Here is a 23,010-nt window from a genome sequence, read left to right as displayed (position 1 = left end):
AATGCTGCAGGACAATGATCCTTGACCTTAAACGGTTCATTCATGCTCGAAAACCCTCAAAGTGGCTGAATTAAAACAATTCTGCAAAGAAGAGTGGGCCAAAATTCCTCCACAGCGATGTGAAAGAACTCATTGCCAGTTAATCGCAAACGCTTGATTGCAGTTGTTGTTGCTGTAAAAGGGTGGCACAACCGGTCATTTAGATTTAGGGGGCAATTATTTTTCACATAGTGCCAGGCAGGTGGGCAGCTTGTTTCCCTTAATAAATGAAATCATCATTTAAAAACTTGCATTTTGTATTTACTCTGGGGTTTTTTTCTGCAATGTTACAATTTGTTTGATGATCTGAATCTTTAAAGTGTGACAAATTTGCAAAAAAGTAAAAAAAACAGGACGTGGGCAAAGACATTTTCTCGCACTGTGCATGTTTTCAGGTCATCAGACAATCTAATACTGGCTGAGGAGAATGAAAGTGAAGAAGACAATATGCACTGATTGAAGGGAGTTATCTAACAGCAGCTGGCACACTGGAAACACTACCTGTCGAGTTAAAGAGGACATCAGTGTCGGCTCACTGAATACAGTCAGACTTGATTACGGTCAATAAAGAGCTGGTTTATCTCTGCAGCCAGATGCACCAGACCGCTTGAAGGAAGAAAAGGCTTAATACTAATACCCTTACAATTATAGGGTTTGCTTAACTTAAGGCCCATCTGAGCACTGACCCTTAGCATCCGTGACAAGAGGCCAGCACCAAACACATTACGCCAAATCCATCAGTGTGGAAAGTGTGAAATTGCGTTTCTAGAGCTGTTCATTCAATATCACGTTCGATATAAAGTCGAGTTATTTATGACAGCTTGGAGAAAACAAAACATCTGCCCGTTTATAAATGTGCAATAAAATACAACAACAAAAACGTTTTTGTTTATAAAAAGCACAATATTAAACTTCAGCTTTTCTCATTAATATAAATATTTTTTAAAACAGTAAATAAATATTTATAAATAATTGAAATTGTTAATGTAATAAAGCTTTCAATAAAAGTTGTGTTAGCTAAACAAAGTATTTGTTTTGTTTGTAGAAATACATGAAAACAAATGATTTTGGATGCCGATATGTCCATACTTAAAAATGCCAATATATAATACATATGAGTTTTGCTTATCACTTGATAAATATTTGTTATGCTAAAAAAATACTAAGTCTACTATTTAAATGTAAATACATTTTTATTTTGTATAACTGAGATACCGTTATTATGAATTAGTTAAAATGTTTATATTTCATTTTCAAGTTTTAGTTATTTCCGTTGGGTGATTTTGCCATTTGTATTAGCTTTTGTTTTGTAGTTTTATATAGTATTTTCTATTTTCAGTTTTAAACTTAATATTTTTAGTTTAAAAATTCTTTAAAATATTTAAATATTGAAAAATATTCTAATGTTTATAAATATTCATTATATTATTATTATTATTATTATTTTAAATAAGTAACTACATTGTATGGCTTTTGTTTTAAATAGTTATTTTACTACATCAGTTCAAAACTAGAAGAAATGTTGGCTTTTTTATTTCACAACATTCATTTTTAACAACATTTTTTTGTTTTAATGAATTATAATAACCCTGTCAGTAATTGGCTATGTTTTTGATCTCTCCGTTATATAAATCTATTGAACCAAAAAATCAGACCTCTGTAACAACATCCACCCCATCATCCACTGTGACTCCTTTGGGATTCTGTAATATCCGTCCCGCTAAATGTCTGTCTAATTAAGCGACTGACCCTGTCTGCACCAAACAGATCTGTGTGTGTCCTGCCATCGATCCAGGACCCTCGGCAGCGTGGACGAAACTGACCCGTCTGACCCAGAACACTGACTGACAGAACTGCCAGTAAATTAGATTCGCACCTGCTTAAAGCAGCTGCGGGTTACGAGATAGAAAGATATATGAAGAGTGATGCATGCAATAACTAATGTATTAGTTCATCTTGTCTTTTCAGGTCCTGTCATAAATAAATCGGACAAGGAAGTGTTTAAGAGGTTTAAAAATGCATTTTATTATGTATGCATGTTTTATTGTGAAGTAGTTTGGAGAATACAAAACAGTGATTATTATTATGGTAAACTATATATTATTTCTTCTGAAATACTTTGTACATATGAAGCCAAATTGATCAAGATCCAATGTCTTTTTAAAAATTTCTTTGTGTGAACTAGAGTTTAGTATTAGTTTCTTATGATTCACAAAAAAGAAAAAAGAAAAAAAAATATTTTAGATTACTCGTAATTGTAGGAATTACTAACATTTTAAACAGGTTATTATTATCATTATTATTATTTTACTACTTTTTTATTTTAGATTTCTCAATTATGTTTTCTTATGTTTTTTATCTGCCTTAACATTTAATTTATTGATATTTGATCAAAAGTTTAACATGTAGAAGGAAATTAAAGGGGGGGTGAAATGCTATTTCATGCATACTGAGTTTTTTTCACTGTAAAGAGTTGGATTCCCATGCTAAAACATGGACAAAGTTTCAAAAATTAAGTTGTACGTTGAAGGAGTATTTCTGTTCCAAAAATACTCCTTCCGGTTTGTCACAAGTTTCGGAAAGTTTTTTAGATGGAGCGGAATTTCTTATATGGGTTCCTAAGGCACTTCTCCCGGAAGAGCGCGCGCTCCCGTATAGCAGAGCACTGAGAGCACAACAGACTTCACTGATCAGAGCGAGAGCGTCGCGAAATGTCACAAAGAAAGTGTGTTTTGGTTGCCAGGGCAAGACAACCCTGCACAGATTACCAAAAAAAACAGCATTAAGGGACCAGTGGATGGAGTTTATTTTTACAGAGCATCAACGGAGTTGTGCAAGTGTTTGTGTTTGTTCCCTGAATTTCGAAGATGCTTGTTTTACAAACAAGGCCCAGTTGACGACGGATTTTGCACATCGTTTATTTCTTAAGGATAATGCAGTACCAAGGAAAAAGGGTCACGATCTTGTGTTGGAACCGCATGCGGTGAGTAAAACTGCTTCAAATATCTCTGTGTGTTAACTTAGCTATCGGCGCGTGAGCACATCAAGTAAACAACATGCGATGTTGTCATCAAACTGCACTTCCACATGTACAGCTTAAAAAAAAAAAAAAAAAAAAAAGACGACAAAGTGGAACTTAGTCATTTTCCAAAACCGCTAAGCAAATATATACAGTTTCAGTACATACCACATAGAGATGTCATTGCTGCTGCTGCTGCTCTTGTTAAATTTCAGCCTCTGGATCTGATTCTGGATCATAAATAAACGGCTGAATCTGACTGTTAGCCATGGTTTGTTTTGGATGATGTTTTTTTCGGTAATGTCACAGCTTCCAAACGCTCTCAACGCAAAAGCCTACTGGCGCTGTGATTCTTTAGCTCCGCCCACACATCACGCCTCCAGTCGGTCGTGTTTTTCCGGGAAAAATCGGTACAGACTATCTTTCTCTTATGAATATAATAAAACTAAAGACTTTTTGGAGTTATGAAGGATGCTGTACTACTCTATAGGTACTCAAGATTAACAGGATATTGAGTGAAAACGAGCATTCACCGCCCCTTTAAAAAAAAAAAAACTGAATAGAACTTTAACTAACTTTAACTTTAAAACAGATGTTTAAAAATGAAATTCATGTTACATCAGTTCTGCTCATCTCCATCATGCAAGTTTCTTATTTTGCTTCAGTTTTGAGGTTACACATTTTGGAAAAAAAAGAAAAGAAAAACAGAAACTTAAATTAAAACCAACCGTCAGATCCCTTGACAGGGCAAAAATGAGCTCTTCTCTCTGGAAGGGCATCAGTTTTCCCTGAGTCTCTGTGGAAGGAGCTGAAGTGCATCCATGCACTGGACAGAAACCCCATCTGGACCACATCTGCCTTGACTTCTCATGCTTTTCAAACTCTGTACATTAGAAATACATTCAGAAAGATTCATAAGTAAATGAGATGCACTGTGGTTTGCAGTTAAACAAATTATGCATGCATCATATTATAATAATGCATTCACACTCACCAAGAGACGATCATTTCTGAAATCCTGATGCCATGATTTGACATTTCGCGGCAATACAGTCAGTGGCGTCACAAAATGCACAGCGCGTCATATCCGCGCGACGAGTGCATACTTATAAATGAAAATATGTATCTGCAGTCAGAAAATAATGTATGTTAGTTTTGTGTTATTGACAATATATTGACGTTTAAGAGATCTAATTGCATACTAATTGGAGGGTAAAAACAGACGCTTAATTAAGGGTATCTTCAAATGTGTTTATTATATAAGTTACTGTGTTCTCATATTTATAACACAGTCAAAAGGGTATTTTTAATCCAATATAGTATGATGTAAGAGCAAATGCCACTCACTGGGTTTCTTTCACCCTTGTGTACCTCTATGGTGTAGATCTTAGAAATGTCAACAAAACCTAGAGCGAAGAAGAGCTGCACCAGAGCAAACTTCCGGTACGCTAGTGTCACGTGACAAAACCCCAACCTGAAACGTTTATGCTTACAAGTTCAATAAAAAATGTTCTTGCTATTATTAATATTTAGTTTATGAATTAGTTGCGTTTAGATAAATGTGTGTACACATAAACGTATGTCATTTAATTAGATATATTATTTGCACATTATTTTCGATTTAACACCTTTTGTTTTATAATAAGTAAAGTTCAACTTAATTTAGGTTTATTCTATTTTAAAGTTACTTTAAAGTTTAATGTTGTACTTATTAATTAAATAAAATCATACTTTTATTCTGCAATAATTAGATCGCTACATTATTTGCGTTTTTATTTAAAATCATTTTAAAGATCTTCGAACTCTTGTCAGCCTTTTAATGAACAACAACTCTATTTAAAGTGGCTCTAAATCTAAATGTTTTTAATATTTTTTTTATGGCCATTAAAATATTTTTTTAGTGATCCATGTTTAATTATTAAGCCACGTTGCGCCCTCTTTAGGGATAATACTGCTATTTCATCGCCTTCATTTTTATTTTCCCTTCCAGGAGTTCGAGTATTTTGTCTTTAACGCCGCTGACAGACCGACAGCTTTGACTCTTCAGCCTTTAGCAGCCATTAGACTCACTATTTCTCTTCATTCCTCCAAATATTTACACGTCTATCTATCCCACAGGTAAGCTTACAGCACATTAAACCCCCTTAACCCTTAAATATCACGATTTTTGGTGTGATTCGTATCAACTGATTGATCTGTGAAGGTTGTGTGTGTGTTTAAACTCATTTAGCTTCACCATGTGTTGTTAGCACACCACAGTGCTTTAGTCTTCATCATGATTTAAACCCAAACCTCAGCCTCAGATGACTGACAACGTCTCTTTTTAGTCTCGGAGTGTGTTTTATAAACCGTCTGTGTGTTTTGCATTTCATATATTTGAAGTAAATGTGATAAATGATCTTTCATGTCAGGGCCAAGGAGAGATCAGACACATGAACTAGAGTAAATAAACATGCAGGTGTGTAAATCACAGACATGATCATGCTTTCATGTGCTTTATTTATCATTATTTCGTCTAGCGGCAGCACTGATGTGTTTATGTAGCTTTAGTCTTGATCTCTGTAGGCTGATTAAGCTCCAGGCTTCATTCATAAAGGCCTGTGCAGGTGATTAAACCACCAGGAGGAGAGACAAGAAGTGTGTCTTGTTTTAAAACAAAGATTTTTGTTTTCACTATTAAGTGTTATGTTTACATTTGACCCTTAATAAACTTGTTTGCTTTAACCCTTTTTGAGGTTTTGCTTAGGAAATGCAATATATATCGGTAACCATATTGATGTTTTTATTCCCTGATATTAGACTTTTTCTCTAGGTTTATATGGCAGATTTCAAACTTGGCAATTATTAATATTTTTTAAACATATTATAATGGTTACATACTGCACAGTATAACAGACTTCATTTTTTTAAATCTTTTACATTATAATGGTTATATACTACACAGTATATATATATATATATATATATTGTATATACATACAATACACTGAAAAATTGGTGTTTAACTCAATTTTTAGTAAATTTCACAATCCGTTACAAAGAAACTCCAAGTAACATTTAACTAATCTTGAAATTTTGAAGTAGAAAAGACTCAAATAGTAATTTTTGTTTTATAAAACTACTTCAATAATCTTTTTTCACGACTTTGAATTACTTGTTTAATTTGATGCTTGAATATTTTGCATAAACACAGCATTCGTTATGTAACAATAAACATGCAACCTTATTATCAATCAAAATATTACACTGTGTATATATATATTTTAAATGATTCCTAATTTCAAGATTGATGTTTCGATCTTTGAACACTTCTTTGAAAAAGTAAACTAAACAGTATAGATAAAAAATATAAATGCATGAAAAAAATTATGATTGAATTCTAGATCGTTCTGTGCCAATATCACACCTATGATCGTATTGTTTTGCCTTTTCTTTTTTTCTATATAACTATAGTTGTAGCTATATTTATATTAGGGGTGTAACGGTACTCAAATATGACGTACCTCTGTTTTAATGTCACGGTTCGCAATGATTTCAGTACAGCAGAGGAGGAAACTAAACCTTTATTTATTTTTATTTTTTTAATAAATGGTTTACTGAACAAGTTGATATTTCTTCAAATACATTCAGTTATATCTACCTCAGCTTAAAACTGTAGGGAACTCTTTTACATTATAAGGTTACAATTAGGCCTGAGAACTTAACCCAAACTAAATAGATGATCAACACTCAACTTAAAAAATAAAATAATATAAAGTAAATTGCACACAATTCAGTTTTTAAATTAACTTATAAATAATACAATTTCTAAGTTATTTGTTAAATTATATTCAATTACACAGCATATACTGTCATAGCATGTGTCATAACATTAATTTAAATTTAATACTGTACATTAAGACTAAAAAGCTTAGTAAAATATGAGTATATAGTGTAATATTTAGCAAAATGCTCATCTCTAGACTTCATTTCTCCAGTGAACTAACGAGCGGTGGACACTGATGACTTGCTGAGGTAAATGAAATGCTACGTGAATACGTTATTTCCACACTGTAATGTACACATACACATGCGTACCGAACCGAAACCGTTCAGTACAACTACGTGTACCGTTACACCCCTAATTTATAGTAAGATGTATCTGATTTTAGCCTGCTTTTGATCATCCACATTTCCTAAATCGCATTTTTTTAGTGTCATACATAGTGAGATGCCAAGCTTGGCTGCAGTTTTAGGCAAAACATCTCATGAGTTGCCTGCGTAGAGAGCATTTTTTGGTGTCATACAAACCTGAAAAAGTCTTTGCTAGACTGCATATATTGCACATTAATAAACCAAGTGAGAATTTTTTTTTTTATGCTTGCTTAAGCATTTGCTACATGAATAATTATAAATATTGTTTTGTAATTTTTGGCTGCTTTCTAATGTTCACATTGTATTTTTTCCATCTTATGTCTTTGGCATGAAATTATGAAGTTAAGTTGCCAAATGCTTTTTATCATTTCAGTTTTAGATCAATTACAGTGACGGTTGGTTCTCTTTGTGTCCAACTCAAGGTCATATCAGTGATATCACCGATATTATAATCTGCAATGTTTTGCATTTGCAGTCCATATCTTTAGTTATTCAGATTTCAAGCAGCCCAACAATATATATATCTTTTTTTATAACCTGTTTCTGGTACGTGAACTTAATTTTTCTTGTAAAATGCTGACATGATGCATAGTCTCGCACTGGGGTTCTTTTTGACCTTGCGATTGTTCAGCTGTTGTTATTTTATTTATATATATTTTTAAACACTCATGCGGTGTATTGTTAGGCGTCCTGGTTTCCTGTGCCGCCGGCCTGTTTCTGTCACGCCGAATATTAATGTTCGTGCGCGAGTGGCGCTCCAGTAAGGAATGATCCACGAGCTCCTGTTCGTACAAGCTCATCTGCATCACCACAGGAGGATTCTCACCTGCTCGCCCCCATCCCCCTTTCACCTGAGCATCACTTCTTTCTACAGCACCGCATTCGTTATAGACAATGAGATAACTTCTATTTAATTACTTTTTTGCCTAGTAGGTGATTGTGCTCTGTTCAATCAATAGTTGCCATTTTTGTTTACGAAAATAAACTAGTACACTGAAATGCATTTGAAATGGTGTCTGATGGAGATCAAAATCAGCTTGATATGTTTTAACATGTGATTGTGAATGTTACCTGTTCACCATATGCACCCTGTTCACCCAATACGCACAGTGAATCTAGAACATGATCTTCTGTGTGAAGAAGTACAACCAGTACTGTGATATGCAGCTGAACTAGTGTCCAATCTAGGTCAGAGGCATCTGGTCATGCTTTTGAGAAAATATTTGCTATTGTTGCCTTTTCACCTTGTTCATCCAATAAGTACCATGAATATAAAGCAGGATCCTTGTGATTGGTTACATTACCAATATGCAGAGAGTTCAGACAAGAACTTATCATATGGTCTCTCCTCTTTCCTTTTTTGGGGGGAGGATTAAGAGGCATTTGCACTTACTGGACACTTGTCACTGTGGAATCCAAAAGCAACAGAATGCAAGGTATTGATAGGCTTTTTTTTTTTTTTTTTACTTGACATACCTTTTTAAAAACATGATGCCTTTGCTAAGCATCTCTGAAAAACAGTGAAACACAATGCAACAGCCAAAGATGTCCATCTGACTCATGCATACACAGACCAGAAAAACGCTGTGCGTTTCGTTGTGAAACCGAAAATTACTTTGTTTGGTCTTCCAAAATGGGGCACAACTAGAAATGTGGTTAAGTTGTATTTACAACACTGTTCTAGAACAGTTCAAACCAAATATTCAGATGTGTGCAGTGCATTTAACGGAGGACTGTTTCCTGAACCTGTCCTGACAAACAGCCTGTAAGTATGTTTTCATATTTACAGAATTTGCCACTGACGATTCGAACATGAGTTTTGAGGAGTGTAGAGTAGCGCTTGTTGTTTGTCGTTTCTCTAATCACAAATGAAGACATAGTTTTATGTTTATGCAGCATGATGCTACGCGTAAATAGTATAAGTCATTATAATTAGTGATTATGTCCCCACTGGATGCAACAAATGCCTCATTGTAATGGGTTTTATTGTTTTTGTCTCGTCGGGCTGGGACACGGCATCACAGTATGACAAGAGGTGTAAACTTTGTCACACGCTTGATGTTCGGCCAATCAAAATGCACTGTATAGCTGGCCAATCAGAGCACACCTCGTTTTTCAGAACGATAAGATTTGTAAAAAACTATGCATTTCAGAAAGGCAGGGGATGGAGAAGAAACAATAATGTACAATGGGCCTCATTCATGAAACACGAGCAGAACTAATTTTTGTATAAATCGTTTGTAAAGTTGTTCTGATGTATGCTTTTAAATTCATGAAAAAAATATTGTATTTTCAAAATGTTAGTTGGCACGAAGGAATTGTACACCTGCTCCCTACCACCTGTAAATGGTGCACAAAATGTTGTGTGATGACACTGAACTTTGATGCATTGCCATAATAATTACAAGTTAAATTTTTCCTTTATTTATTTTGAAGCTGAATTGATAATTGTAAAACGGAGCGCTCGTCACTGTCATTATTTACTCGGCTGCAAAGGACAGGTCGGGAAAAATAGGCACCAACAATCTACTTGTACAACATCTGCCTACAATAATGGAGAAGTCAATATTACTGGTTAGCCCACTGCTTTTTTATATTTAGTAAAACATTTTAAAATGAGATACTAATTGGCTAATACGTTGCTGCTGTGAATATTAAAAATCATAGCAACTATAGCATATCAGCTGGAAAAAATGCTGTGCCACCAAAGCGTTTCAAGCGCCACTAGCTTGTTGTTTTAAGAAGAGCGTCTGACATTTTTTTTACCCAAGTGAAAGCTCTTTGGTGAACAGGTTATTGAATATTTATTTTTCGGCATATGGCCTACCAGTCTTTTTTGCATTAATGCAGTAAACACTGGAGCCAAACCTGAAAAGGTAGACTATAATATTCCACTGCGTTCTTGGACATGCAATTTGAGTAGGTGCACACTGTTCACCCAAAAAGTATTTTGACTCGTTCTGCCAAATTTTTATGCGGAGCAGTGTATAGTTATATGCAGTTGAATTGGTGTTAAATTGCAAAAAAAAGTGGTTTCCAAAACAGGGGATAAAACTTATATAATATTAGTTATCATTTTAAATGTTACCTTTTCACCTTCTCAAAAAGTAAGAATTCACAGCTGGACATCTGTGTTCGTGAGTGTACAGTTGAATTGTTGTTCAAATAAAGGGGTCAAGATCACCTTGTAATGCTTCTGCCAAAATATATGCTGTCATCTAGGATTGTACTCATTTGCCTTTTGCACCTTGTTCACCCAAAAAAATAGATTGAATCTACAAGCTAGACAATTTTGTGGAGGAATGAACAATGATATGCAGTTAAACTGTTGGGGTCATAGTCTTATGTTTTTAGATAAAAATCGGTCATCTTCCTGAATGTTACCGGTTCACCCAATAAGTATTGTGAATCTAGAGCATGATTTGTTATCGCCCTGAGAGCTTGTCGCATCCAGATTTCTACAAAACCCTCATCGGCTCATTTTTCTTGTATGGGTCCGGGTCTTGGAGCTGCCCAGAGGTGTCACCTGGACCAGAGAAATGACCGTTGTGACCGGTCACCTTTAAATGTCAACACATTTTCTCATTCTGTTCTTACATGGCTGGAAAAGCCGGCGGACAGCAGACCTTCTCTCTTCCCTGTGTATTAGCGAGAATAATGACCGGTGCAGTGAATTATGGCACCGTGGTATTTTGGGGCGCTACAGAGTTATTGACCTGTTCTCTCATTCGGTAATCAGCGTGGAGCTGGACGTTTCTCCCTAATGAGATAATATCCGATACAGATTACTACTGGGCTACCTCCTGCTGCCTCTGCTGCTTTAGTAATCCATATTTTTTTCATTTATTCTTGCTGTTATGCATAGGTAACGTTTCTTGGTCAAGCTAGTCCTGAAGCGCAACGTTATCCACCCCCCACCCCCAACATGCTTATTAGAAGGCGTCTGGAAATTTCGCCCCCTATCCTGAGGCTATTCCCACCGTGCTTGCAGACACCATCGGGGGAAAGCAGAATAAACGCGGCTGTCACGTTTCCTCCGCAGGCGAACGGCATCTTGGGCTTCAATTAGCCAGCAGTGCCAGTCCTCCCCCCCTCTTGTCTTTTGTTATGCAAATGAGACGCATGTAATGCGCCGTTTAGCTGGAATTTTTGCAGATTTCCTCTTTCACTGAAAGGAGCCGCTTGGTGAATGGGGAGTCTTACTTTTACTTGACTGGCTTTGTGCAACTGTCAGTTTCTACTTTTTTCCTTTTCTTTACAGTGAAAACGACGGTAGTTGTCGGCGCAGTCAGTCACGATCACGTCAAGGTGACGATTGTTTGTTAATTTATAGTTTTGTCTGGGTGTTTTATTTAGTCTGGAAGCATGTTTGCTTTGAATTGTCTGGTTAGACTACATTTTGAGCATCGTGCCTGCCTACCTTGATGACATTTTGGAAATCAAACATATTGAGCTTCCTACAGCATTTTGGAGTATAAAGGTGACTACCTACAGTAGGTAGCTGTTTTTGGGAATCAAATCTTTTTTTTTTTACGTGGTCATCAAACATAGGGAGCCACCTACATGTTGTTTCTTGGCATTTTACTTAAGCTCTCTTTCTGGACAGCTTTTATGGGCATCAGCCCTAATTAGGTTCCTATCCCGATAGCTTTTTTGCTACCTTATAGTGAGCTGATTAAGTACTGAAATTTGGGCATTATACAATAAGCAAAGCATTTTTTGAGCATCAAATCTAGTGATCCATCTACATGAACAGCATTTCTTGGCATTTTACCTACTTACCACCCTATCTACACAGCATTTTGGAGCATCAAACCTAGTGAGCTCCTTAACTAGACATCATTTTTGGACATAAAACCTAGTGAGCCATCTACATAAATGGTGGTTCTTGTCATTTTACTTGGCTCCCTATCTAGACAGCATTTTTTGGTGTTATTAGGGATGCACGATATTGGATTTTGCCCGATATTCGATATGCCGATATTTTCAAAATAATTTTGGCCGATGCCGATACCGATATCGATATATATACAAATATATACTGATATATTTAAACTTTAATTTTACTGAAGAGAAATCCATGTATCTCTTCTGTACTGATTTTACCATAAATTTATTATTTTACAAATGTAGACAGACATTCACATCTGAAAAACAGGTCAATTATTTCACTTGGAGAATATCGGTTTGGCTCATCGGCAGAAATATTCATATCGGCCGATACCGATAATGGTCATTTTAAGCTTTTATCGGCCGATACCGATATTGTGCCGATATTATCGTGCATCCCTAGGTGTTATACTTAGCAAGCTGCTTAAACAGACAAAAATGTGGACATTAACAATAAACAGTGTTTCTTGGCATTTTACTTACTTGGCACCCTATCTAGCATTTTTGCTCATCAAACCTAGTGAGCCACTTACATTGTGTTTGTTGACATTTTACTTGGTTCCTTTTCTAGACTTCATTTAGGGGCATTTTACTTTTTTTTGAATATTCAACCTATTGAGACACTTAACTAGACAGTGTTTCTGGGCATTTTACCTAATTGGTCCACTATCTGGAAAACATTGCTGAGCATTCAAGCAAGTGTGGTCCCTATCTAAAGCATCAAACATAGTGAACTAACCTAGATGGATATCTGAAGACAATTTTTGGGCATGAAATATAGTTAGCTCCCTATCTAGACAGCATTTTTGAGCATCAAACATTATGATCTCCCTGTCGTATGACCTGCCTATGTTTGGGTTGCTGTGGTTTTCTTAATATTTAAAGCCACTTTTCAGTCCGTCATTGGTTTTTTGGCTACATTTCATCAGTAATGCGCAAACCTTTTTCCTTGACCCACTTTTTCCGATGACCTCACCTGCTTGCATCGGTCAGCAACAGCAAAGACGTTTGCTCGTTAAACCTGGGCGTCTACCTAACCTCCCTCCAATTAACTTGAAGCATTTTTTGTTTTGCAAAAATGTGCACAGAAATCTGGAGATTTTTTTTAAGGCACAAAGGGATTTTAAGCAGGGCGTGTGTGCGACTGCGGCACTGGGTTCGATGGGTATCTTATGTGCAACCGAATAAGGTGGATTTGCAGTGCTGGCGTGCTCCTACCCTGACAGACTGTCCCACAGTGGCACTTCGCCACAGTTGGTCGTGTGTGTGTGTGTGTCTCTTTGCCGTCTGCCTCTCTCTCCGGTCCACAGGGGCCATCTGATTGGCTCTCGAGGGTGGAGCCCTGCTTAGCGCTGACATACTGCACCCAGCCCTCAGGGTGCTCTGATTGGCCAGGGAAGGGATGACATCACAAAGGCCAGCTGTTGATTTGGCGGAGAGTTTGTGTGCATGAGGGAGAGAGAGGAGAATCAGGAAGGATTGCGGCAGCGATGGCTTTGAGCAGGTATGCGAACGCTCCGCGCTCAGACGGAGGAGAGCAGAGCTGCACTGAACGCGCTCCGTTTGATGGCACTCAGGCTGCTATGGAAACTAATGATGTGAGCCGAGCAGTGGATCATGAACGCCAGGCAGGTGTGTGTGTGTGTGTGTGTGTGTGAAGTCTTGGATGTGTTGATTTGTATGCTGACGTTTTTTGTTTTTTTAGCTTGTTTCAACTGCAGCGAACATGAACAAAAAAAAATACGTGAAGTAGTAAAAACTTTAGTTGTATATTCGTAAATGTACATTTTTTACGTTTTTTTTTTCATACAATGAAACAAGGTCACTTTAGACTTAATAATATTAAGATTTGTCTTTACAAATATATTACAAATTATATGCGAAAACGTACATGATAAAATAATCAAGTTTCATTTAACTGTTAATTTATTCCTTGCAAATGTTAAACTCATTGCAAATAAATTTGCGTGTCAGCAAATTACACTCCATGCCAGTCTGTGTGTGTGCGTGTGCGTGTACTTAGTAATGACATTCTCATAATTGCTCCATTTTATAATTTAAAAAAAAAAAGTGCCTGAGGCAGCTATCAGCAGAAAGCTGGGTGTTTGTGTCGGTGTAAATTACAGCCGAAGGCAGCCCGGCTAATATCGTTAATGTGGCGAATCGTGTAAATGAACTGATGAGGAGAGGAGAGGAGAAGAATAGCTCGACTGTGACAGCGGCCACACACTGAGAACACGGATTGAGATGGGAGGGGGGGAAAGGAGGGAAAACCATTAGCGATGCTTTTATCCAGAAATATGGGCCATTTGCATATAAGTCTAAAACAAGGGTGAAGTGAAATACGTGTAGCCTGGAGCCCGGCACGGTGGTGCGTTTCTTTTGTCAGGAGGGTAAGTGCTCATTGCCGTCTGAAATATGTTGATTAGCAATTGATAATGGGAAATTACGGATGGGCTTAATTGGCTTGGACAACATGCTCGGAGCAGGATGATGAATGTTCTGTACGTTTTTTTTGAGAATAGGTCAAAAAGTTGTGGCTGTGTTTGTCTTTTTTTTTATTTTACTTTGCGTATATTGTCTGTTTTTTGTGTTTTTGTTTGTTTTAGTGGTTTGTTTGTGATGTAATAAAATAAAAGAAGGAAAAACAATAAAACGAAAGCGATATTTGTTTGTGGGCAGATGTTTTTGTTATGTCTGTATGTCCGTCTCAGATTTGGTGATTTTCTGGATCTTAAAACCCCAATAAATGACTTTGACAGCATTTTTGGGCATTGCCTTCTACTTAGACAGCATTTTTTGATTTTTCCAGCTCATACCTACCGAGCTTCCTATCTAGACTGCATTTTAGGTCATCAAAAGCATGTTAAATGTTTGCCTAGACAGCATTTGGGTGCATCGTAATTAGTGCGCATCCTTCCTAGACAGCATTTCTGAGCATTATACCGCTTGAGCTGCCTAAGTTGCAGTTTTGGGCATCATTTTCACCTGCTTAATGCATAAATGTTAATGTAAAAGCTTGTTATACGCCCACCAAGACAGGATTCACAGCCATCAAATCTAGTGAGTTGGTTTCTTAGATGCATTTTAGGGCATTATCTATTGAGCCGCCTACCTAGACTGCATTTCAGACATCAAAAGCTTATTAACTGTTTGCCCAGACAGCAATCATCCATTATACTTATTGCGTTACCTTCCTAGACAGCATTTTTGGGCATAATACCTTGTGAACTGCCTTTCTAGATGCATTTAGGACATTATACTGTATGAGCTGCCTAAACGGCAGTTTTGGGCATCATTTTCATCTGCTAAATGCATACGTGTAAATGTAAAAACTTGTTATATGCTTACTTTGAAAATATTTTTGTCCATCATATGAAACAAATTGATTTCCTAGATGCATTTTAGGGCATTATATCTATTGAGCCGCCTACCTATACTGCATTTGCAGTAAAATCATATTAACTGTTCGCCTAGGCAACAATTGCATGCATGCATATTTAGTGCGCTACATCCTAGACAACATTTTTGGGCATTGTTCGAAATGAGCTTCCTACTTACAACACATGTTTTGGCATCGAACCTAGCGAGTGTTATACATTAATCTAGTGAGCTGCCTACCTAGATGGCTTTGCTGAAAGTCTCCCTAAACAGGATGGTACTTTTTGTGCAACCTATCTAGACAGCAAATTTGGGCGTCTTAGAAAAACTAGATAGCTTTTCGGATTATGAGACACCAAAAGCTAGTTAGCGGTCTTTATAAACAGCGTTGTCAAGCTAGTGAGCAGCCTAACACAACATGATTTTTCGGCATCATAGCTTAGAAATTATGTAAGGTCTCTATCTGGTCTGCAGTATTGCGTATTTTACCTTGCTGTAGGAATATCTTCATACGTAGTAAGCTGCCTTTGAGCATTTTTTAAAATCTTTATCTACCTAGATATGGTTTTTAGTCATCATACTTTGTTTTTTTTTAACATCATAGCAAACGTACTGCCTACCAAGGCTTAATTTTTAGCCTTTATTTGGACGTTTATTCTAGTAGAAATGCTTGAAAATGCAGTGTAGTTTTCCAGACGCAGCCGGAGTATTTGTGTTTCTGCTGTGGTTGGTTTTCTCTCTCTTTTTTTTAATCTTTTTTTTTTTATATATATCCTCAAGCGTCAAACTTGGACATCTGTACTGTCAAGTTGGTGAAAATATACAGCCGTCGAGGTCCACGGGGAGTCTTTTCTCTCTAGTGATGCTCGGAAGAACTTATTGAATATGGAGCAAAAACTGTTGTGCGAGCAGGAGGGGGGAGGGTAGTTGCTGTGGAGGGCGTATTTTGAAATGCAGATTCTGATTTTCACTTCACCTCGACATTAACGGAGAAAAAGATATGGCAGCGTCGAGAATAGCCCGCAGCAAGAGAGATGCTTGGATATTTATGAGCAGCGCTCATGTAATTCCTGCCCAACTGTAGGTGTTTCGATCCATGTGCGGGTGGAAAAACGCTATCATAAGTCATAATTGACTTGAGGGCGTCACTTGGTGCGCAATTGTGCTGCCCATTGTCTCCGCGACCTGGAACAACTCTTGAGTCCAAAGGAGATGGAGAAACGCATGCTTCCTGCAGTGACTTGGGATAACGTCATTGACCTGTGCGCAAACACTCATGGAAAAGTCATGGCACGGTCTCGGATCATTCTGATGGACCGTCTGGCTGTTTTGGATGACAGCTTGTGTGTTTGTGTGCACGCGTGTGGTCATACCCACCTGTTCTTGTCATTGCCGCCACCTGCGTTACTGTCACATCGCGCGTGATGCTAATCCCTTGAATTTTGATCAGTGTTTGTGTGTCACTATGCGTCTTCTCTGGTGGTTTTAAATCTCAGCTGGACTCGGATTGGATGGTGTATTCGGACACAGTTGGTGTACTTTGCGGGATTCCTGAGTCAGGTTAGGCCCGTTTGACCTCAAGATAAAGGATGGGTCTTGACTTGGCAAGGGTTTCTTGATTGGCGCTGGCAGGATGATTGGGGGGGCGGGGGTGTTGTTGGGTCATTGATACCCTGGGGATGACTGGCCCATATGTCCAGTTCACTCGGACACAAGCTTGAATGGATGAATCCAACTGTTATAACAGCATTACTTTAGCGTGATAGGAAGGTTATGAAACAACTTATAAATATGGATTAATTTCAAGGAGTTGTAATGAATTTAATCACTAGGATTGGTAATTTGCTGCTGTTGATTTGTTATCATTACCTGAAACTATTCAAAATGTTAAAATAAAGCAAAACAACAACAAAAAAAACTTAAATGAAAAATAGGAATGTTGCTAACTAATTGAAATTAACTGGAAATTAAATATTGATATAAAACCTAAGTAGAACATTTGAAATAATGTGAATAACAAAGGTGCATAATTTTTTATATATATATATATATATATATATATATATATTTGGTTTTATGTATTGATTTGAAAACATAACTGAAAGCATAAAAATAAAATTAAAGTATAAAACAAAGGATGATTAGAAATTTTGCCAACTGAAATTAAAGCTCTAAACATTTTTTCTAAAATAACAAAAATAAAATAATAAAATTAAACTAAAATAGAAAAATAATAATTATTTCTCATACATTTTCTAATACATTCTAATACATCAGCAAGATTAATAAAATTGGTCATCTTTTTTAAGCTGAAACGAAAAAAAATGTAAAAAATTATTATTACATTAAAAGCTTAAATGAAAAAAATAATAATAATATAAATTAAAAAGTGGAAACTTAAAATAAGAGAAAACATAACAATTGCAAAAAAAAAATATTAAAACCAATTCATGATTTTTTTTTCTTTAAGAGCTGTGGTCTTGTCATATTGAGGTGATACTATTAATTATTTGCAAAAGTAGGAACTCTTGTTGAATTGGAAGAACCCACATTTCTGAAGATGAGTGTTTTTGACTCAAGAAATTTGCTAATTAAAGTTATTGTACTCCATAGGAAAGCTAAAGATGCAACATCAGCCAGACCTAATTAATATGCATAAGCTAAACCTTGTCATAGTGAACTGAGTCAATTCCGTCAAAGCAACTACTATTGTATAATAATCAACACAAAATATTTGTAAATTGAGGGTGGAGTCATATAATTGCCATTTTATTATTTATAGCTCACTGAAATGCTTGAAATGCGTCAAAGGTTCAGCATTAAACATGGCTTCCTCTCGGTGTATTTTAATGTTCCTGTCTCTCTGCGGCACAGTCTGTTCTTCATATTCATGTCACCACCCTGACACTTTTTCAAAAGCGCTGCAGTGCTTCTGCTCCCGAAAGACCTTCCAGACTTTCCATCAAACAAGTTCAGTTCTCCCTTACAGACGCTACTGTGTCCATGCGTCCCTGATCTCTTGACCTCGCCATGTTTGACCCCTGACCTCTGTCCTTGTGTGTGTGTGTGTATATGTGTGTGTGACAGGTGTCCGAGGGTGATGCGGAGCGTGTGCATGAGCCGTGGCATGGTGACCCGACCCGAGCGCTGGTGACGGGGGTCATGGGACTGCTGCTGCCCCCTATCTGTCTCTCAGTCCACCCCGCTGCCTCCAGAGGCCCCAGGATCCTACGCTCCCTTAGGTTCCAGCCCAGTCCTGAAAACAGCACAGCTGGTAAATAAACACAGTTACTTCGGTAGTTATGTCATTTTATAATTACAAAACCTTTTGGTTGCATCACAAAATAAAAATGTTATTATTTCCCAAATCATTTGTCAAAAAGAAAAAATCCTGTCTCTGAAGATTTCTATTACAGGCTGTGCAAATGTATTCTCTTTTGCATATCTACCTTTCAATAGTTATGTAACTAGCGTAACAGTTATTTTTTTACCAAAACATCTGAAAATTTCATAAAAATGTATTTTGCTTATCTAGATTTCAATAGTTACGTAACTAGCATAACTTGGAGTAATAGATTACATCAATGCATTCTTATTTGCATATCTACCTTTCAGTAGTTATGTAACTTCTGTAAATTATAGTTACAGATGATATAAATGCGTTCTCTTTTGCGTATCTACATTTCAATAATTATGTAACTAGTGTAACTTATAGTAATGTACTACATAAATACATTCTCTTGTGTATCTGCCTTTCAATAGTTATGTAGCTAGCATAACTTATAGTTACGTACTACATAAATGCATTCTCTTTTGCGTATCTGCCTTACAATAGTTATGTAACTAGCGTAACTTATAGTTAATAGTGTAACTTAGTTACGTACTACATGAATGCATTCTCTTTTGCGAATCTTTGTTTTAATAGTTACTTTTGTGTATATAGATTTAAATATTTGTCGCGCATATCTTATAGGTATGGACAAAGTTCATTAATTATCTTTTTTTGTATCTACTGTACATTTTAGTAATTGCGTAACTTGCCAAATTTACAGTTACAGACTATGTAAATGCATATTTTAATTATAATGTGTACATGATTTCTCAATTATTTTTGACATCAGTGAATAATTAAGCTGATATTTTGACCATATATTTTAAAATTACAAATCCAGTGGTGAAGCCTTCGTAAACGCATCATGAGTATTAATGAGTTTGTGAATCCGCATTCGAGAAATGGTTATGACTCAATGTCAGCATGACATCATTGATACTCGTGATTAATAATACTCGTCTTAGATCTTCAAAGACATAGGCTTTGTTTAGTTACAAAATTGAATCCAAAATGTGCCTTTGAATAAAATCACTCATGAATTTTAATTTTGTAGATTGACAGTAGCCTGTAGGCTTAACTGATTGGTCGAGATCAATAATTAGGCACTTAGTCAGGTGGCTAATTAACAAATACTACTATGGGAAATGGATATTAATTAGGTTACATGGCCGCACACTCCAGGAAGGTCACGAAGCATCTTCAGATATCATTAATATTCATGAGGCAAGCCTTTGGCATTGGGCATTTTGCCCAACCCGCTTCATTTTTACAATTGAACTTCAATTTGTTAGTGAAGAACCAGTAATTTTGACATCACAAATAAACACAATTAAGCTATCAACTAAATCAACAGTGCGTTTTTATCTCATAGGTGGAGATTTTCGGTCTTGCTTCTGAGGATAATGTCTGAATCTTCTCTGGACACAAGAAGTTGTGACGTTATGAAGGTTCTGGAAAGTGACGCGCCGCACATGGCCGAACCAATCGCGTCCCTCAACGACCTCCAACACGGTCCCCAGAACAACGGCACACACACCCAGGAGTGTGTGACAGACCAAAGTTCCTCCCATCAAACTCAGGTAAACCTGGTGAAAACAGTGATGCAATCTGGGTAATGTAGTCCCAAGCCAAAAGAAAATGAGATTGTAACCTCTCGCTAATGACTTATTATGGGATAGTAGTATGCTGTTGCTTCCATTATCCTAATGTCTGCTTAAATGACATCGATAAGACGTCGAGATGAGTAGAATCAGCCAGTCGGATCCAAGCTGGCGTGTGATTGGCTAATGCCAGGGAAGAGTGGGAGGACAGTTAATCTTCACCTGAAATCCTGCTGGTTTATCTGCAAACCCTCAGGGTGCGTGTGTGTGTGCGCATGTGTGACTTTGCCACCATCTGCTCTTGGTGCATTGAGAAAGGGCAGCGGCCAGGTGCATTGAAACACATGCTGATCTCAGCTCTATACCTCGCTCATTGTTCATTTCTCTCTCCTCTCCTGCACAATTAGCTGCTTCACTGGTGCTTCACATACTCCTTTAATGATATATATTACCTGCGATAACGTGCAACGCAACTTTTTGACCTTTTGGATTTGACACAATTTTCCAGGACTGGGCAATACATCAAATGATTTAATATGAAAGGAACATTCAACGTATTACATTATACATTATGTATATGAAAATGAACCATTAAAGACTGTTTATCTCCAAAAAGCATTTATTATTTTTCAATAAACATTTAGTTTAAACATTGTTTCAGAATCTCACGCCAGTGGCTCATGTCTGCGAATCTTGTTTTTTCTGCCTATTTCAATACAAAGGTTCAAAGATTGGTTTGTGCCATTTATACAAAAACGTTCACCTTCATTTTAGATGTTATAAAATGTTTTAGTAAAAATATACATTGTAATAATAAAAAGCCATTTTTACCTATGTATTGTTACATCACTGCATATAAGTGAAACGTGACTTTTTTTTAGATTTTAAATTGCAATGGCAGTTTGATTGGAATTATGGTTCTCTAATGACAAAAAATAACCTTTTTATATATTTCACATCAAATGCATAAATGTATCTCTATATATTTAATTATATGTTTATATGTGATATATAATATTGTAGATTTACGTTATTTACTTAATTTATGTATTAATTTATTATAGTTAATCCAAAAGCAGTGCATTTTTTTTTAAGCATTTCATACATTATGATGACAATATGCATTGATTTTTCTGATTACCAACAGCTCGGCCAATCAGCACAGACTAATAAACGGTCCAAGGTACGGTATGATCACCGCATGAATTGCTTAGATTTTTTATTTTTTGGATCAGTTGGTTATGTTTTGTTTGCCTGCACTCTGTGTGCCTTGCGAGGGAAAAAGAGAGCGAGAGAGAGTTCGTCAGTGCATTGTGGGAATATAAGCCCCTGCTCGAGTCAGTAAAGAATAATAAATGTGCTTCGGGGGGAATGCTGCATTTAGCACTTCTGCAGCATGTACCGAGATGCTGGGGGTTTGTAAGACCCAAGCGCCGCATCCAGAGATTTTCCCACCTACAGTGGCGTATTCTGCTCTGCTCTCGATGCATTTCATCACTGCATTTTAAACAGCCGCAATGTATTTAATTTTTTTATTATTATGTTGAGTACGTTGTTGGCTGTTTTTAGTTGTTTTTTGACATTGCCTGTGAGAAACCGTCTCTTGTGTTTATTATCATTTCTAAAAATAATAATTTGCATATGAAAAACTGTCAAGCTGCTTGTTTGTTGTTTGTTTTGTGTTGTTCGTACTTTGAGATTTTCAGACTTTCAGGGCTGTCAGGTCTTTACGTAAGCGTCCGTTTTAATAAACACGCTTCTAATTAACGATCTAATCGCAAACCCCTCCCTGAGCTCTGAAAAGTCTCCTGAGATGCTGCAAAATGGTGCTTGTGTATTTTTAGTTGCGTGGTTGGACGTTCTTTTGCGAATGAGTGCCAGACGTTTTGGTAACCATGGTTACTCTTCTCCAGTCCAACGGCAAGTTAAAGTTAGTCCGCAGCTTGGCGGTGTGTGAGGAGCCGTCTCCGCCTCCACTTCGAGAACTGACGCACGAACAGGTAAACGTGTGTGTGTGGGTGGGTGTATGGACCAGCATACTTCTTACATTTTAGGTTATGTAACTTACTAATTCCAAAACTGTTTAAAATAAAAATAGTACTTTTGCGATTTTTCTTCATGTTTTTTGAAAGAAGTCTCTTGTCTGATCTGATCAAGGTGAATTTATTTGATTTAAAATAATACAGTAAAAACTTAAATATTATTACAGTTTTAAATAACTCCGTTTCTATTTTGATAACATTTAAAATTTAATTTATTTCTGTGAGTCAAAGCTGAATTTTCAGCATCAATTCTGCAGTCTTCAGTGTCACATGATCCTTCAGAAATCATTCTGATAATGCTGATTTATTATCAATTATGAAAACGTTTTTCATGAAATCAGCCATTTCATATTTTTGAGGAAAACTAATTCAATAAATAAATAAAATTAATACTTTTATTGAGCAAGGTGCATTAAAGTGGCCAAAAGTGACATTGAAGACATTTATAATGTTACAAAAGATTTCTGTTTCAAATAAATAATGTTTTGAACTTTCTATTCATCAAAGGAAAAAAAAATATGTATGAATAAAAATAAGCTGTAATAAGAACCATTATAAATAACTGAGTTTACG

At 36.5% G+C, this 23,010-nt stretch overlaps 1 protein-coding gene and 1 long non-coding RNA gene across 11 annotated transcripts in view; one reads left to right on the top strand and one right to left on the bottom strand.

The window, feature by feature from the left end:
• Nucleotides 1–3,850: 3,850 nt before the first annotated feature.
• On the bottom strand, nucleotides 3,851–4,486 carry LOC113040697 (uncharacterized). The gene is made up of 3 exons (XR_003275287.1): nucleotides 4,406–4,486; nucleotides 4,053–4,184; nucleotides 3,851–3,941 (listed from the first exon to the last, which is right to left on the bottom strand). It is a non-coding gene; the product is annotated as an uncharacterized LOC113040697 (long non-coding RNA).
• Nucleotides 4,487–5,056: 570 nt separating this feature from the next.
• LOC113040192 (R3H domain-containing protein 1-like) overlaps nucleotides 5,057–23,010 on the top strand; it is a 43,779-nt gene continuing 25,825 nt past the window's right edge. For 3 of the 10 annotated variants that reach the window (XM_026198504.1, XM_026198503.1, XM_026198500.1), the window contains exons 1-5: nucleotides 13,528–13,714; nucleotides 18,551–18,737; nucleotides 20,167–20,374; nucleotides 21,543–21,578; nucleotides 22,309–22,395. In XM_026198504.1, coding sequence (XP_026054289.1) covers nucleotides 20,198–20,374; nucleotides 21,543–21,578; nucleotides 22,309–22,395 — 300 coding nt within the window. In that variant the 5' untranslated portion in view covers nucleotides 13,528–13,714; nucleotides 18,551–18,737; nucleotides 20,167–20,197. Of the gene's footprint in view, nucleotides 5,177–13,524; nucleotides 13,715–14,452; nucleotides 14,476–18,550; nucleotides 18,738–20,166; nucleotides 20,375–21,542; nucleotides 21,579–22,308; nucleotides 22,396–23,010 lie in introns of those variants that run through there. The other 7 variants (XM_026198507.1, XM_026198506.1, XM_026198501.1 and 4 more) reach the window with 6 other exon arrangements.

This window comes from Carassius auratus, chromosome 22 (genome assembly GCF_003368295.1).
Source record: "Carassius auratus strain Wakin chromosome 22, ASM336829v1, whole genome shotgun sequence".
Classification (NCBI taxonomy): Eukaryota; Metazoa; Chordata; class Actinopteri; order Cypriniformes; family Cyprinidae; genus Carassius; species Carassius auratus.
This window is presented reverse-complemented; position numbering and strand designations above follow the sequence as displayed.